This window comes from Numida meleagris, chromosome 7, assembly GCF_002078875.1.
Source record: "Numida meleagris isolate 19003 breed g44 Domestic line chromosome 7, NumMel1.0, whole genome shotgun sequence".
Classification (NCBI taxonomy): domain Eukaryota; kingdom Metazoa; phylum Chordata; class Aves; order Galliformes; family Numididae; genus Numida; species Numida meleagris.
In genome coordinates, this window is record NC_034415.1 from 960,085 (window position 1) to 977,927 (window position 17,843).

The 17,843-nt window shown below is 35.8% G+C and overlaps 1 protein-coding gene across 5 annotated transcripts in view; it reads left to right on the top strand.

The window, feature by feature from the left end:
* NTNG1 (netrin G1) overlaps positions 1 to 17,843 on the top strand; it is a 153,261-nt gene that overhangs the window by 103,788 nt on the left and 31,630 nt on the right. For 2 of the 5 annotated variants that reach the window (XM_021404542.1, XM_021404544.1), the window contains exons 5-6: positions 2,481 to 2,507; positions 12,186 to 12,251. In XM_021404542.1, the coding sequence (XP_021260217.1) occupies positions 2,481 to 2,507; positions 12,186 to 12,251 (93 nt within the window). Of the gene's footprint in view, positions 1 to 2,480; positions 2,508 to 12,185; positions 12,252 to 14,152; positions 14,213 to 17,843 lie in introns of all 5 variants that reach the window. The other 3 variants (XM_021404543.1, XM_021404545.1, XM_021404546.1) reach the window with 2 other exon arrangements.

Genomic DNA, 17,843 nt, shown 5'->3' on the forward strand with positions numbered 1-17,843 from the left:
CTCACAGATGTCGCCACAAGGCTGGTGGGCACCCACGATGCCAGGGGACAGTGTCCCGCCCAGCTCCCAGCAGCTGCCTCCCTGTTGTGCCACAGCCCCCGCGTGACCTGCATGCACACCTCAGGGTTGGGGATGGGAGCACCTGCTGCACCTCACACAGCTCTGCTGCACCAGAGCTGGCCTCAATACGCAAGTCCAAAGCTTCCAAGATGCACCACTACTAAGAATATATTTCCCATCATATGTGCACTTTAGTTTTTAAGGAGTGTTAATAGATCCTGTCTCATGGCCCTACGCAATCACCTCTCTTCTAGACAAACCCAGAAGTGCCATTCTCACTCTCTTTAGCAGAAAGGGCATAAAGTAGAACGCTATCAACACGGTCACCACACGTAGGGTAACTGGTATTACAAAAATCACACAAATATAGAAACTATGGAAAGAGCAAAAGAGCTTTTCAAACAGAACCCGAAGACAACTTTGCAAGTTTAATTCAGAGCCCTTCAGGCAAGCAGGTTTCTTATTCTCATTATTCTCTGCCCAGGAAGCATTTATCACTACGAATTTGTTGAAATGTTTGAAACAGAATAAAAAGAGGAGATCAGACTTGCAGGAAAGCCTCTCTGCTACAATCTGTTAAGGACAGAAAGGAAAGGATATTTGTGTGTGTGTGTAGGAGAGAAAGGAGGTTTGAGGTGGGGGAGTATACCGAAGGAAATACAAATACGGCTTCACAGTGGAAGTGTGAGTGTGAGAACACAGGATCTGTACTTTATCTAATACTTTTGCAGCTTCCATCAGTGTATAAAAGAAAATGAATTCTGCTAATTTAAAACATCTATAATGACTTGCAAGAAAAGGAAACAAACTTCTATGGAAACTTTGGGGAAAAATGTTGGAAAACTGACTGCCTTTTTGACTTTTAAGGCAAGGGGATAGAAGTTCTTTTACATTAATGTATTCTAATTGAAATGTACATAGTAAAGTAAGTTCTTTTTTAAAACTTTTAGAACAAAAAAAAAACATGTTCTATTATGATTATATTCTTATTTATCTTTTAATATTTACTGCGTGATTTAAATATATACACACACACACACACGTTAATCTCAGCAAAAATAAAGTTTGGAGACAATGTCTGACTGACAGTTTCATTCAGCAGGGCTTCCTGAGAGCAGGGCCCTCTGCAGGTCCCAGCTCCCATATATGATGTGAAAGCAGAGCAGCCTTTCTGGCACGTGCCCCAGCACTGCCAGACATGTTTAAGGTCATCATTCTACACACGTAATTACTTCAGCTTTCTCCTTGCCAAGCTAGAATTTAGTAATGATCCCTACTTGACTCTACCACTATACTTACATTGAACATCATTTATCTCAAAAACATTCCTTCACTCCAGCTTGCTTAGTTGCAGAATAGTCCATATGATCTCTGAGTAAGACAGAACTTCAAGATGGATTTTGAAAGTAGTATAGCAGATGTTTAATGGAGAAAAAGATTTGTGCAGTAAAACGCATGCTTTTAAAGTCAATAAAACTTACAGAAAGAAAACTGTATTTAACTGAGAGGATGCAAATATTCAGGATTTAATTACTGATCTGCAGTTTAACACTGGAAACTAGCAATAGTACTATAATTGATACCATTTAATATAAAGAAAATGGCATTTCAGAAAAGATTTTGCGTCCACAGTTTTGGACATGAAAAAGAGCACCATTCAGGGCAGACATGACTACGAGCTCCATGTCAGAACTGCATCAGGCAACAGGAGATCCCACGTTGCTAATTTAGCAGAGGAGTTTTACTCCTCTGCAGCCCCACCTCTTCTGGTAAATCTCACCTGCCTCTGGAATGGCTTCCCTGCATTAGTTCAGCTCAGAAATTGAAATGAAAGCAGGAAAAAAAAAAAAATCAATGAGAGGCTTAGTCAATATGACAAGCCTAATGCGTTAGATTGGTTTGCTCAATTATATTTCTTTTCCATAACTTAATTTAGGTAACCATCAGGTAAAGGATGAAAAAAATAGCTATGTACAGTTAACGCAACAGAAGGTATCAACTGATTTAAGCAGCCAGCCAAAGCAGTTAGCAATGCATCTATCCTTTGGTTAATTTTTTTCCCTAGATCTGCATAATACATGCATGAGTTACATTTTTTATCTAGAGCATTAAACCTAATGGCTGGTTAGTTCAAATACAAAACTGGTCTGAACAAATTCATGAAGTTCAGAGATCTGGTATGGGTCCCAGAAATACCCATCTGTCAATACATTTTAGTGGCCCCTGCAGTCTCATACTGAAAAATCTGAAGACTCTGCATTTAGAAAGGGCTGGATAAATGCTAGCAATTGCTTGGAACTATTTATTGATACAATATTCTGAAAATGAGGAGGGTTTTTTTTCAGAATCTTGGATGTAATAGTGCTGCCAACTACAGTAAACAGCTAACAATATCTTTTTATTGTTTTCTTTCCCTACAGGTATACCCAGTATTTCCAGTATTGGTAGTAAGTAAAAAGAAACAGTATTGTTTTGCATTTTCATTCAGCTTCTTGGATCTAGTTTCCCAACATCCCTCTCTGTTGTAGATGATGTTTCTCTGAAACGTGCTCTACAGTGAAGGGGTTATGTACTGGCTTACGTTAACACATAACTGTATTATATGGTCAGAGAGAATGTCACTCCTGACAACACATCTGCCTTCAAGCACAGATTTTCCGATCCATTCTTATCAGCAGATGAAAGATGAGTGCTGTAAAAACGAGTGTTATGCAGAGAATTAAAACTTCCACAGAAAATATTTCTTGAGTATATTTTGTAAAAGTGTTTACGAGTAACAGAGAAGTATAGGACAATTAATTTTCATGTGGTTTTGTGAGTGTAAAGTCAAAGAGAGAAGATTTGTAATATTTTTTGTATATATTTTCGTGTAGCAGCTTAGTAAATGCAGTGTATCTGTTCAAATCTTTGCATTACCACCAGCGGCCTTTGAACTGGGCTTTTCTGCGCAGAATAAATAGAACTGTGCTCCATGTAAAAATAATCCTGCTTTTCTGTATGGATATAAAGCGTCAAAATATTACACCAGAACTATGACAAAATCATAATGCTGTAATGTAAAGAACTAGCATATCAAAGAAGCAGCCGATTAATCATGTGAGAACACTTAAACAGAGGAAGAACACACTAACCGAGCTCTGAGTCTCAGCTGAGTTCCACAGCAGACAAGTGCACACAGTCAGGGCATGTCAGCTGCTTACAAAGAGAGTGCAGGGCTAGAAATCTATAATGCTGTGGCTCACTGAAAGAATATTCCCCACAGCCTCAGCTTTGCAGAGACTTTAGACACAACTTCTATGTGATGCAGGACTATCACAATGATAAAATATCACCGTAGTAAAATACAATTCGCTATACCTGATATTCAGCTGAAAAGCTTCTAATAATTTGGATAAAGCTGCCTCACTTCTTAGGATGCATAGTCAGGTCTGTCAATTTATAAATCAGCTCAGTTTACGGAAGCTCATGAATAGCACTGATTTGTTAAACCCTAGGCAGCAAGCTAAATATCATCAAAACTAGCCTCCTTGTAAATAAGAATAGTGTTAACAGCTGAATGCCATGGCATCTGTTTTGTAGCTTTAAATACTGAAGCAGCATCAATGACAATAATCTGCAACTGAAAGCCTTCAATTTGAATAATGTAATTTTCCTGCTTCGATATCTCCTTTGACATTTTCATGACTGGAAATGGATAGTGATATGCTATTTTAAAAACCATGTGTTTATACATATATTTTATAACAAAAAAAAAATGAACTAAGTGGAAGAGAAGAGTAAGTTTATATCGGTGTTATCAGGAATATCCTGCCATTAATAACAGACATGGGATGAATGGGAAAATAGGTCTTTGGAGTATGGTTGTGCTATATTTCCTTAGTACCGTGTTGCATGGACTATATAGTTGTGTTTTCACTTCACGCTCCATACAGCGTTTGTCACCACATCTACCATTTCTGAGCATCAGCAGATGTTGGCCTTTGAAAACTTAATAGGGAAACTCAATTACATTTAAGCAATGGTGACCTGAAAGGATGCAATGTTGACCTCTTTTGTTTCACACTGGGTTGATTAGTACTGTTTATCTATTAAAAATGGAGAAAAATCTGTTTAACATTCCATAGGAAATTGAAGAATTAGTGCAAGCTTATGCTTTATCTTAAATGTGCTGCAAATATCTTGGAATAATATGTGGTAGAATTCAACAAATTTATTTATTTACCTGGAAAGGATGAAGCATGAACATTTCTTCATGAGCATAAGTAAACACTGATACTCTGCTTGTTTTTTTTTTCCATGCTTTTCTTCTTAAATAGCTCAGGGGAAAAATAGCTCTACTTGCACAATGTTCTGAGCGTCTTTACTATAGGATAGAAATAGCAGAATTATCAGTTAAACAAGGATAGAACCCATAAATATATTCTTGTCTCTATGAATTTAACAGAAGTACAATTAATACAAAAAACCGAAAAAGATTCATTAGCTGTGGCTGCTTTAATGGATTCTGCATTATTTCTTCTTTTGTCTATGCTATGCTTGTGTTCAAATCAGCAGAGTTCCTCCCCAGCTGGGGACAAGAGTTTATTTTCAGGAGATACCACTTGGGTTTTATTTTGCCTGACAGCAAACACTACTATGGGGGCACTGGGTTTTGTGTTCTTCAAGCTTTTTCAGGTACATAAGAAGGGGGCAGGAGGGAGGGAATGAATGTAAACCAAACTGCCGGCAAACAAATCAGGTGCCACTGCAACCAGTGTTCATTAAACACACTGAAGACCCGAATGAAAGCATCCCCAAAGAAAACTAAGATGTATTTAACTGTGTGCACATATACGCATCATTCTCTATTCCTTTTATAACTCAGTGATCTTGTATTAAAGCGGCTCATCATTAGTTTGAGCACAAAGAAAGAGTGGTCATTAAGTAAACATCCTTTCTGATCATCTAGAAAATAAATAAATAAATCCGAGCTTTCCCATTAAGGTCATTTGTACCTGTTGCTGTCTTATCAGTTGAATAATAGGTTTTCAATCACTTCCAGCATTCTTGATTCCAACGCTGTCCCTTTCAGCATTTTCAGCCATATCTGCAAAGATATCTGGTGAGAGCATTAGCAATTAATGAGTCCCAAAACCAGTTCATAGTTCTAAGATTTATGATCAGCAATGCTTACATATAGTACTTTAACATTCTGAAAACTGCATTACTTTTCTTGCTAAAATAATCATTGTATAATTTTACATAGACCAGTGCATCAAAATATTTGTTGTTGTGACCACATACAAAAATTACTAGTTTGTACACGTATGCCTTCAGAAACCTGAATCTTTTAACCTATAGTTTCTATCTTTATTCCTGTAAAGCATAACACCACTAATTATGCTAAACAGTTTGTTATAAAGGGTATAATTAGATACAGGATAAGATAGACATGATGTGCAAATAGCTCTGCGTGGGTGATTATCACCTTAAAGCCTGCTGGTGGCAGATGAGTCAGAGTTTAGAGACAGACCGTGCAGCCAAGTGCAAGGTGGAATCAAGATATTCAAATGGTATTCTCTGCTTTGTTCCCTATATTTTTGTTGTTCTTTATAGCCAACCTCAAATTAAGAGAGCTTTCTTTGGAATGAGAAGGAATATAAGACATAAAATAAAATAAACCTTGAATGGGCACTCTTATTTTATTGGTTTCTTAACCTTGAAAGATCTGGTGGATATCTTTCTGCATTTAAAACAGTGTTAGGATGAGTGTAACTTTAATTGTTTTGAATATTTACTGTGAAGTTTTGAAGTGGGAAATATAAATATTATAAAGTTGTGAGAGCAAACACTAGAAATCTTATTTTTTTTTAAACCACACTGGAAGTATTTTGAACCTGATTTCATCCCCTTGCACCAATCAAGAACTTCTGTCACTAAACTTACAGTGGGATCAAGTCATTACAGTGCCAAGCTCTGGACTAGATTATATATGTAACACCCACATATGTCAGTCGGATATAAATATGCATAATTAGGCTGTAATTCTTTATAATTATTTGAGGGCAAGTTTTACAGAGAGAACTGAATAGTTAAGAGACCATGAAGATGTTTATCTCCTTCAAAACATTTAAATAGTTTTCAGATTGTAAGTATATTGTTTTGGATATATTAGCAAAGTATTCCCATTTCAATTCAGTTTTAATGACATCTGACTTTTTAATAAACAATACTGTTAATCAGACACCTAGTCTAAGGCAATCACCTTATCTGAAAAAGCAGTTATACGAAGACAGTATTTGCTTTCCCTCTGTTACTCTAATAACTGCAAGAATCCAGAATTTTTCACTTCAAGTTTAACAATTAAGCTTTCTATGAAATTAAAACTTTATGAAGCTGGGGAGGGGGGGCGAAAAAAATAGATACCAATAGCCTTTGTGGTATAACGCATTCATTTGAATACCAGATCTGAAAGTAAACTGAACATTCTAAATCAAAGAAATTGTGAGTTTATTTACCTGATAGGATCCTGAAGAACACCATTCTTCTTCCATATAACTAGGATTCCATTCCTGAAGTTCACTAAGTAGAGTCCCTTCACTGACTCCAGTGCTGAACAGAATCCCACTATTTGTGGCATGATTTCTAGTGTACTCCTCAAGAAAGCACTGATAAACTGCTGGGCTGGAATTTGGGAGAGTTTTTGTTTTAGTTTGCTTGATTTGCCAGATCCACCAATTTTAACAGATAAGAAGAGCCTTTCTCTCCAATACAGTAGATGTGGCCAGTGGCAGTTCTGTATTGTTTCTCATCCTTCATCCTGAAGTATCTTCATCATCTAGGATTAATTACAATCAGTAGTACATAAGTCTTTTCAGGACTTTTTTTTTTTTTTTAATTTGCTGTAATATTGAAGAGACTATTCAGTTCCTATTAATTTTGTTTTAGCTGTTAACAAATCGCTGAGTGATAGGATAATGCAGAGACACTATATAAAGCAACATTTTGAGATGAATTATGTTACCTGCAGAAAAAATGTTGCATTTGCAACATGCAAATTTAGATGCAGTTACTCAGAAAGTTTTATGGAGAAAAGACAAGATCTATGAAGATATTTAAAAATACAACATTTTTAAAGCTTGGGGGAAAAACACTGAGGGAAAAAAAAGCACTTCTGTCTTTTTTTCCCCTCTCGTCTTTTTTTTTGTCCCCTAGATATGAAGTCCATTTATTTCTTGGAGTATAGAGAAGAGTCAGTCTTGAAATCAGCATTCTGATTTTTAAAATAGGTCTTGATTTCAATTACCTGTTCTTCATCAGTTGTGAATGACAATACAGTAGTCTCAGTCCACCAGTGAATTCCAGCACCACTGTAGGATAAAAGCAGAACAAATCAAAATAAAAAATACTTTTGCAAATATTTTGCAAATATTTTTGCAAATACTGTAAATACTTACAATTGAAGAATCGTCCTTCCAATCTCATTAGTGGAAGAATAACTATCTTATACCTTAGTTAAAAGCAGTGGATTTTTTCGGAGAGCAGCTCCAAAAATTTCCAGAACTGGATCACTGGATTTTTAAAGCCTCTAAAAAGATCACTTTCTTTTACTCTAAGACAACAACTGGACACATAAAAAACTAATTGCATTTAAATTCTTCCAACAGTTGTAAAAGATGTTATGGCTGAGGAGCTGCCATAAAACAACCACATCTTCACATTTATGCAGAATTCTCCTTTCTTCAAGGGAACAGGTATGAAACTTCCTATATTGCTCCAAAAAGATTGCCTAAAATTGGCCCAGAATTTTTTTTTAAGACTTAATAAAATCATAACAACCTTTTATTGGCATTTCTTCCCATTTCAGGAGATTAATTTTCCGTATTAATAAACTGCCGAAATAATTTTTTTCATGAGGTACATTATCATGGCTTCAAACAGACCTAGAAACTGTGTAATAATCATCACGTGATCTTTGCAAGAAGTGATGGTACATCATCTGGTACAAATATTCAGTTATTCCAACAGTTACAAAATCTCCGCTGCCATTGGTCTGAGTGAACATTATTTTTAATTATTCTCAATCTTTTTTTGTTTAATATTAAACCTAAAACCACTGTCATAGATCTACCACTGTGCTCAGCAGATGCCTAGGTTCTAGAAGAAACCATCCTTACTCTCAGTTAGTCATTGTTTAAAACAGGCAGTGGCAAGGCCAGTTGTCAACACCTTCTACTGGAATCACTAAACTAGCATTTATTAATTTTAATACTTTTATGTGTTCTAAGCCAAAATTTTAGGAGACTAAACTCAAACATAACTAGTCTCCCTCACTAAGATTTTTTATAATGTAAATAAGTAATGATAGTAGTCAACACAAGCGCTCTTTGTCTGGCATTAGAGTGAGCATTACTTAAGACTTACTGATTTACTATGAGTAATTTTTAGCAAACGCACTGTTTGTGGACAAGTCAGCTTAAACATTTTAGGAGATGAAAGTATACAAAGTGCAGATGCCCAGGCAGCAATGTAGTCTTCATATGCTCCATCACCTGCCCTTGTTCTTCACTCCTGAGCAAGGATAGTCCCTCTCAGTGGAAGTACATTTTAATTTTACTGCCAGCTCAGTATTCAGTTGAAGTGAGAAACCAACAAAGTGCTGATTAATTTCTGCCAACAAAATGACAAGTTTTGTCATGTGCAGCTGTCTGGTTGGAATTAGTCTGAAATGACCTGTTTCATTTCTGTTATTTCCCTAATTCAAAACCATGATGTGGCATGTGGTGCAGATTGCAGTTGCAGGGAATACATGAAATGTATTTTCTTTGTTTAATATCTTTATATATCCAGAAGACTTGGGGAAGGGGGGGAGGGTGGAAAGGAGTGGACAGAGGAAACGATCATACACCTAGTATATTTGCAATCGTCAGCTTTTCCTTTCTCCACAAAAGTAAGATTCTTTTTCAAGAGTTGGCTTTCAAACAACAGGAATTAAAAATGCAGAAATTTCCAATGCAAATTTAAAATGTCGTGTCTTGATTTTCTGCTCATTCATTTACCTCACGTACCTTTACGATTTAAAGCATCTATGGTACCTTTACTTTTAAACAATGCACTAACAAATCTATTTTTAGAAGCACGTTTCATACTAGAGTAGTATCCTAGATTTATCTAGTGTTTCTTCTAGAATTCCTAGGCCAACATTAATTATTCAGGAAAAGAAGGACTCCAATTACAGAAAGGAGCACACAGACAAAATGTTCTGGATTTGTATAGTTTATCTAGTAAACTTCTCTATAAAAAACGCTTTGAGGTGATCACTTAGGACTAGAAATATTTTCGCAAGTTGCAATAAAAGAGTAACTAGCTTCTAAATGAATGTTACTGATGTCTGTTCAAAGGATGACTCATCTGCTCCAATATACTTGTGGGTATGACAGTCAATATTCTCTGACTTGGAATTCTCACATATGTTTTTAGATAAAGCATTTAATGTCATATTCAAGGAGGGAAAGAGGAAGCTAGAAAGATAAGTAGAAAGACCTTTATCAGGAAATATGTAATCTTGGTGATAATACATTTCACAAGTAAGGACATAAGAAAAAAACCTTCTCTTTACCAAAGATATACGTATATTTTTAAGAGTGAGTAAAAGAAGCATTAAGTCTCCTGGAGCATTAATCACATTACCAAGCAGCCCAGAGCTACTAAAGACAGCAGATGATTTCTTGATCTGACCTTGAACAACAACATTTGAAGTTGACCTTGCTGTGAGCACAGAGGGTAACAAATGACCTCCAGAAGTCCCTTCTAAGATGGTTACAATTAACACTAATAACTAGTAATAATAACCAATAATAACTCTTAATTGTTAATCCTCACGCACAGTATATATGCTCATCTGTTTTGTATGCCCATTAAGAAACACAGCTCAATATAGTCCAATTTAAAAGGTCAGGGAAGTTTTCATTATTTTAGCAAGTCACAATCTCCATTTCAAGTCAGTTTGCTAAAAGAATCACAGATCTATAGAATTTATAGGATTACTTAGAAACATGTAACGCTTATCTTCTGTCATACAAGTAATGATTTTATTTGGATGAGACAAGAGATTCCCGGGGGAAATCATTATCAGAGTAAGAATTTATATGATTTCATATATAGGACCTACAGTTTATTAAGTAACAGGTATTTCAGAGGGTTAGTCCTAAGGCATTACAAAGCTTTGATATTGTTATTTTTATTTCTGGTACTACCTAGGTCATTTTAGATAATGTAATCAATAAAGATTGCTTTTCCTTTCTAGCTCCTGATTTTCATACATATTCTCTAACGTCCAGTCCATTCAAACACTTAAACCAAGCCTAAGCATTCCTGAAACTTAACCAAAACTTTACCAGTGAATTAACTGTTCAAATATTTTTTTCTTATCTATTTCAAACTTCTTTACCATAACAAGTCAATCAGTGTTTCAGGAGGAGGGAGGTAGTCACAGGTGCATAGAATTATAGTCAAGCTGAGTGCTATGGTTATCATGCCACTTCAGAAAGGCTTTTAGATAGCTTTTGTTGTGCACTGACTACTGTGCTTGCACTTCCTATGTGTGTGAATTGGTGGATCTGATTAGCAGACGCAGGTTGTTTTCAATCAAGACTTAAGACTGTTTGAGAATCTACCAAATCAGCTCTGTTTTCCTTACAGGCATTATCTTGACTAATAAGGAAAAAAAAACAAAAAATGCAAGAATATGATGTAATGAAATATTTAGATCAAATATTAACTGATTCAATTTCAGAAGACTACCTAACAGTAAATAGCAGAGTGCAAGCCATCATGCTTTCTTAGAATTGTTCTCTACACAGGGAAACTTTTGGGACATCCATTCACACCCAGCCAGTTTCCCTTCACCTTTGACAAACTGGTCAGAAGATGCAGTAGAAAAAGATCACATCCTCCTACTAGATCAGGTGGTTGAAGCCCCAGTCTTTTTGTCTTAGCTTCCCTCTAAGTCTTCCACTAAGACTGATATACCATTAAAACACTATCTTCAAAATGACCTATCAGCCTAGATCTTTGATACCAAAAAGATGTGACAACTGCAATCTACTTACCACCCTTGTATGCAGAAATAAATACCCCTTTACCCATCTATATCAACTGCTGTGTAGGCTAATGCGATCATTAAGGAAAATTCCATTAAGCTCAGAAAAGAACAGCTGCAGTACTCACAGAAGATAAAAGTGTTGTCCAAATCTGGTGCCCAAAGCTAGGCAGATGGAAGCTGTCAATGATCAAAGAGAACAGAAAAAAAAAAAAAGAAACAGAATATAAAGACCATGTCCCACATCAGGCTCCAGAGAAAAGTTTTCTCCCCCTCCACCACCAGCTCACCTCCTTACTTGCTCTCAGCTCCAGCAGCCAGCACCATTAAGTGTAATCATTCCACCCAACCTCAACTCGAAAACACACTGACTAAAGGAAATGAAGCTCTAAAGAGACATATCTTATGCCTTTGATGAGAGACAAAATGCCTCTATATGTAGGTGACATGGCTTTAGGGCCTTTACGATACTTAGACATTTTGTGTTTTCACAAAAAAATAATCTAGCTGTGAAACATATCAGTAGGTGTAATATGAAATAGATACAACACACAAAAAATGTGAAACCAAAGAAAAGGTTCACTCTACTGGAAAATATATTTCTTCTGATAACAGAAATGTAATTCACTCAAAAGGCCCTAAAACGGGATGCAATGGTAAGATATGTGTCTTTGGTGAGAAATCTATATCTGTCTGATATTGTCATTTTATCTCTACAGAGCAGATTAAAAGAATACACTTCTATTCTGTTCCATGTGTTAGAACCACATACACTGGTCTTGAATATCTTCTCATGATGAACAATGATATTTTGGACCATAGAAGATAAATTGTTATGCACAGTATTTTATGTCCATTTGGTGTTTTGGGAGTCATCAATTGCTTGTTTTCTTGTTCAGTGTGGAGTCATGTACTGTTCAAGTGCAACCTAGAATAGTTCAGTAATGGATGTTTGTAGTCTATGTCTTTGTCCATATGCTTGCCTGTTTAGAACAATATATCAGAAATGCAAATAACAAAACCTGATTTTTCCTGATGCATGCAGATCCTCCAAAGTTTGATAGGATATGGCCGAATATTTCTTCTCTTGAGGTTTCTAAACCAAATCAAGGTAGGATGCTGTAAAATTCCTAGTGGTGTAAAATTTCCCAAATTTCTTTCAAAGAGTCCCAGCATGGCAGCAAAAATAGTAACAATGGTAACGCGACTCATTTTTTTTTTTAGTGCTGAGTAATGATATTCTGTGAGAAAATATCTACGGAGTTCAACCATAAAACAAACCTTACCTGAATTGGGCATCTTCCAACAACAAGATCATGCACATGGCCATGTAAAGTCTGGAAATGTAGACACACAGGTTATAAGTACTGATACACATTAAGTTGTACGGAAGTCCCTAGATAATGTTCTATGACTTGTATAAACAGCACAGTCTGTATTATGAGTAAGTTTTCAGATTTTTGAGCAAGAAAGATTGCAATTGTCTTCTTTAAACCCATTTATTAATATTTTGTTTCCACTTTCTTTTCCCAAGTGAGCTGGGAATTCTCAGCTTGTATGCCATTCAGCCTGTAAGCATGATCTCTACAGAATAGACTGTTCTCTGCAATTCAAGTTCCACACAAAAAAATTACTCCTAGACTTTGGCATGATGATTAGCGCTGAAAGTGACAGAACGACTTTTTGAGATGAGTAATAAAGTAAAAGCAATATGCTTTGTTATTTGAGGTTTTGTTCAGCTGTGCTACACATTTCATAATGATCAGTCAATGTAAAAATATAATGTCCATTTACTCCCTAGAAAACCCTGCAGAAATTTGGCCAGCAGCTTGCTCTGACGATTCATGTCTTTTCTGGCCTATAGCATGTATAGATGGTGAAAGAAATTAATTAAAAGTTGATATAGAAAACAGCTACTAAACTAAACAAAAAAAAAAAAAAAAAAGGATTCTGTAGGGAAATTATCTTAGAATGGCTGTAGTTCTATCCCTTGATCACAGTGACCAAATGGAGATGCACAAATATATGTATAAAACATAATGTGTTACATGTGCAAGCTTCTACATGCTCCACCCAAAACAAACAGAAAATCACAGTTGATGTGTGCTCTCTATAAGGATTAGCAATGTACTTCATTTCATATTATTCACATATATTTGGAATTAAATATCCCTGATTATATGACATTATTCTAATAATTTAATTTAGCCCACATTCTATTTTCCAAGTTTTTGCATGTGTTCTTTAAACAAACAAAAAAATACAGGTTAATGTCTGCTCCTCTGCTCTCTATAAGGATTAGCCTACCTTATTCACAATGGATTTCATTGCTTAATCATTTATACTGCTTGTAATCTAAAACCTAACTTCACTGCACAATACATCTTGAGCAACACAAGATTACTCATTGTTTCTTCCCCAGTAAATAAGAGCCAGCTTTAGTAGAATTATTTTTGATATTTTGTTATGGAACACAAAACACAAAAACTTGAAAGCATTTCTGTTTAGATTATATGCTTGCAGTGCATTGTTACACTGTTATACATTTACTGTAAATTAAACATTTGTTAATTATAGTGTATAATGAGAACAATTACAAAAAATCTTATAATATCCAATATCATTTTATCATGTTTTATTTGTTTATGCTTATAGGCCATAGTATATATGTAAGTAAATTTCAGAAAACCCTTTGTAGAGCACACTGGTTGCCTTATAGTCATTGGTCATGAACTAGTACAAGTTATCATATAACATCTAACACAAAATTGGCAGTGTGCATATGTGAATTACTTTCCCTTTTTCTTGGATATTACAGTTCAAATGACTCAACAGTTGGTAGTCTGTAACAGATTTTCAGTAAGTTTCATGGTTTCCTTACAAAACAGTAGCCATTATTAAAGTTAATTTAACATGGTAAAGAAACAAAATAAAGAAGTTTATTTTAATCTTCTGATTTATTCCTATATGAAAATCTTTTCTAATTTAATGTTCATTTTATTACCTATCCAGTTGCTCCCAAATTATCTATGACAACTGTTTCTTCTGTTCAAGTTGCAAACCACAAGAGAGGTAGGAATTCTTGGATTCATACAGTGATTTCATAGTGCTATGTGTTGTGAAAACATTGCACTGTATGAATCTGGAATATCTGTGAAGTGAACCCATCAGCTTTTCTGGTGAGGCATCTTCATTGACAGCAGAAACATTAAGTCCCATAAACATAAGGCATACACAGAAGAAATAGTTATGCTTTTTACAGAGTCACTGCTGACATATAAGGTGACGTGGCACTTATTTTAAATTAATTAAATATTAGAATATGACCATTCAGACTGTTGCCTAGAAATGAAATGTTTGCTAGAGATTTGTTTTCCTCACCCCTCTGCATAAATCATAAAAAAAGGGAAAGAAAATGATTAGTTGAGGGGAAGCAATACATAAAAAAGTCAATTGTCCATATCATCAAAAAGTATCTGTAAGTGCCATGGAGTTTAATATGTAGTTATGTCTTTTAATGCATTGTAAGTGTGCCTTACATCTTCATTTTATTGTAACAATGTCCAAATTGAAAGTGTAGGCATTACATTTTGTACTGATGTTTCAGTGTTTTATCAAAATAATGGCATTATATGGGCACAACGGAGGATGCCAATATTATCTCAGTGGCATACAGGCAACCTATTTCATTTGCATATTTATCATTCAATCTGAACTCTTGAGATATTCTCATTGGTTTTCCTCATCAATTTATCTATAAAGAGTACATATAAACATGTTTTGTCTTTCTGTAGCTATTTGTGAATATCTCCTTATTTATGAAACACACATCACGAAGGACTAGAGATATCAACAAGTGTTTGAACTTAGTTTGACCCATTTGATAAGATCACGACAACTGTTTGGTTTGAAGCAGGTCATTTCTAAGGTCACAAGAAAATCTCCTGTTTGTCCTTTGTCAGAGTATAGAGGAGGAAACGAGAGTTCCCGGACAATGAAAAACAGATTTTAATGATTTCTGAATGTACTTTTCTTGAAATACTCTTTGTGATTTTAATTAGAAAACGACACTGATTGCTGTCTCGTGCATTACCAGTTTTAGTTTTAAAATTGTGCTTCCCTTCCATGTGTGTCTACCACTGTTTCATGTGATGATGTTTCATGTTTTACTGGTCCCAGCAGAAGCTTGAGCTGAACCTAGTCCTGACTGATAGCACAACAGTATATCATACTGAAGATGTAAATGTGTAGCACTACAATGGAGAGGAGGCAACAGAGTATTCAATTTATAGAAAGACATATTCAACCTTTACATGAGCATCCTTCAATATGTAATTTTATGCTTTATGCAATAGGATCAGGGTTGACACAACAGAATCAGTGCACTGAATATCATCTTTAAAGGCTCATACAGTCAGTTCTTCTGTGAGCTGGACAGGAATTTGACAATCCCTGAATCATCCAAAGATAATTAGCAAATCTAACATGGCTCTCTCTTCTCCCTTTTTCCTTCACATTGAACACACCTAGCTAGCTTCACCTCTCCTTTGAGGTTTTACTTTCCAATTCGTTTACTCCTTATTGTTATTCTGCTTTAAACTACCTCTAGGTTACCTGTGTATTTTCTGACATACAGTGTTTGGAATTGAAAGCAGCATTTTGTAGCGCTGTAAGCTCACGGTATTTCAATCTTGTTAAACCATTTTCAGCCTGATTTTGGTACTCTTCCTCCACCTCTTTCAGTGATTGCATGGCTTTGCCAACGCATGAAAGTTATTGGGCTGCTAAACCAAAGACGTATGCTTAAAAACCTTTAGTTATACTTTCTGGTCTTTGTGCACTGCTAGGGGTGAACCACATGATAAACTATAAGGGCCGTACAGCACTGACAGGTATTAGGTAACCAGATGCCATGATGCTGAATGCAATTCTACTTGTTATGTCTGAGTAGTTCAGGGAAACCTGTAACCAGTGGTGAAGATATTTTCATTTTGATAACATGCAAACCCTTTACACAGCTTTTTTTTTTTTTCTTTTTAAGATAAATATAAACCCAGAAAAATGCATAAACGATTCCCTGACCAGGCCAATAGCAATAGGCAAAATAAATCCATTTTATTGCATTAACAAAATGGAAGAAAAGCAAAAATTAGGAAAAACCGGTTACCATCTGGCATTTGACAGTGTTAAAACCAACAGTCCTAGAGCTTTTCAGCACAGTTATTAGAAAAGAGCAGTACCCAAAAGAATTGTAGAACAACCTGTATTGGAAGGGACCCACAAGGATCATAGAGTCCAACTCCTGACAATGCATAGGGCACCCTAAGACTTAAAACATGTATCTTAGAAAGCTGTCAAAAGATTTCCTGAACACCAATTAGCTTGGGGCCCACTTCCCAGGGGGTACTTGTTCCAGTGCCTAACCCCTTCTCAGTGAAAACCTTTTTCCTAATATCCAGTCTGAACTTCTCCCGGTGCTGCTTGAACCATTCCATTCCATTCTATCACAGGTCATCAGAGAGAAGAAATCAGCACCTCCCTCTCCACTCCCCCACACGAGAAAGTTGTAGACAGCCATGAGATCAAGAATTGGTCTAATTATTTACCCTTAAAATTGACAAGCCACATCTGAACTTGAGTGGGCCTTCAGAATCTGTTTAAGAGTATATTTGTACATCAAACTGTGCCTTTCAAAATTATTAGATACTTCTTCAGTCAAGAACATAACTTAGAGAAAGCTTTGCTATAGCAGTGAATTATTTTATGTGCAGCAATTTTTCTTGTGTTTTTGTAATAGCCAATTATGTGCTGTAGTAGTATTACTGAAGGTCATATCACAATTTCAGAGTGGAAATAGTGCAGTTATTCATTCACAAAATATTCTCTCTGCTATTTTAAAAACAAAAGATGAGGTAGCATAGTCTGATTTACTGTCACTTACTTATAGTCTGCATATTTTTGTAACGTAGCAGTGCAGTATTATTTTGCTGCCTGTTACTGTTTCCTCTGAATTCACCTGCAGTGTGATTTATGTTTAGCCACAAGACTGACAAACAGATCAGCACACTATCTTCTCACCAAAGCAAGACGTTTAACGGGGGCTGAAGACAGGTGCTTTGTCAAAGCAGAAATTACATAATTGCTTCTTAATCTGAGATTCAAAAGGATCAGATTGCTTATCTCCAACCAATCTTTCTTATTTTAGAATTTCAACACACTAAAACTTAGCACTGTAACAATTTTGATTGTGGTCCTGTTTGATAGCGCTAGCTTCCACTTTTAGGTCTGTCACCTCTACCCCACACGGGCAGTTTTCACTCAGGTAAGATAGATAAGCTAGGGGAGAAATGCAGCTGGGCAGCTGGCTGAGATGCTGAATCTCACTGACCATTTGCAAATGAGAAACATTAACACTTTTCCTCCCCACTCGATTATCCGAGAATCATAGAATATGACAGATTATGGCTCGTGACAGCGTATTGAAACTAGTACACCAAGTCTTTTCCTGTACAGCAGTTACGGGGATCAAAATTATCAGGCTAACATGAACTGTGAAGATTACTTTAGCAGTATTATATTGAAGAAAATGGGAATGTGCATATGTTAACTGAATATATATGTGTAAATTAAAATAACATTTCCTGGCAGAAGAAAGGCAGTTCTAAAGATGGATATATATGTTATGCTAAGTGCTGTAGGTAAA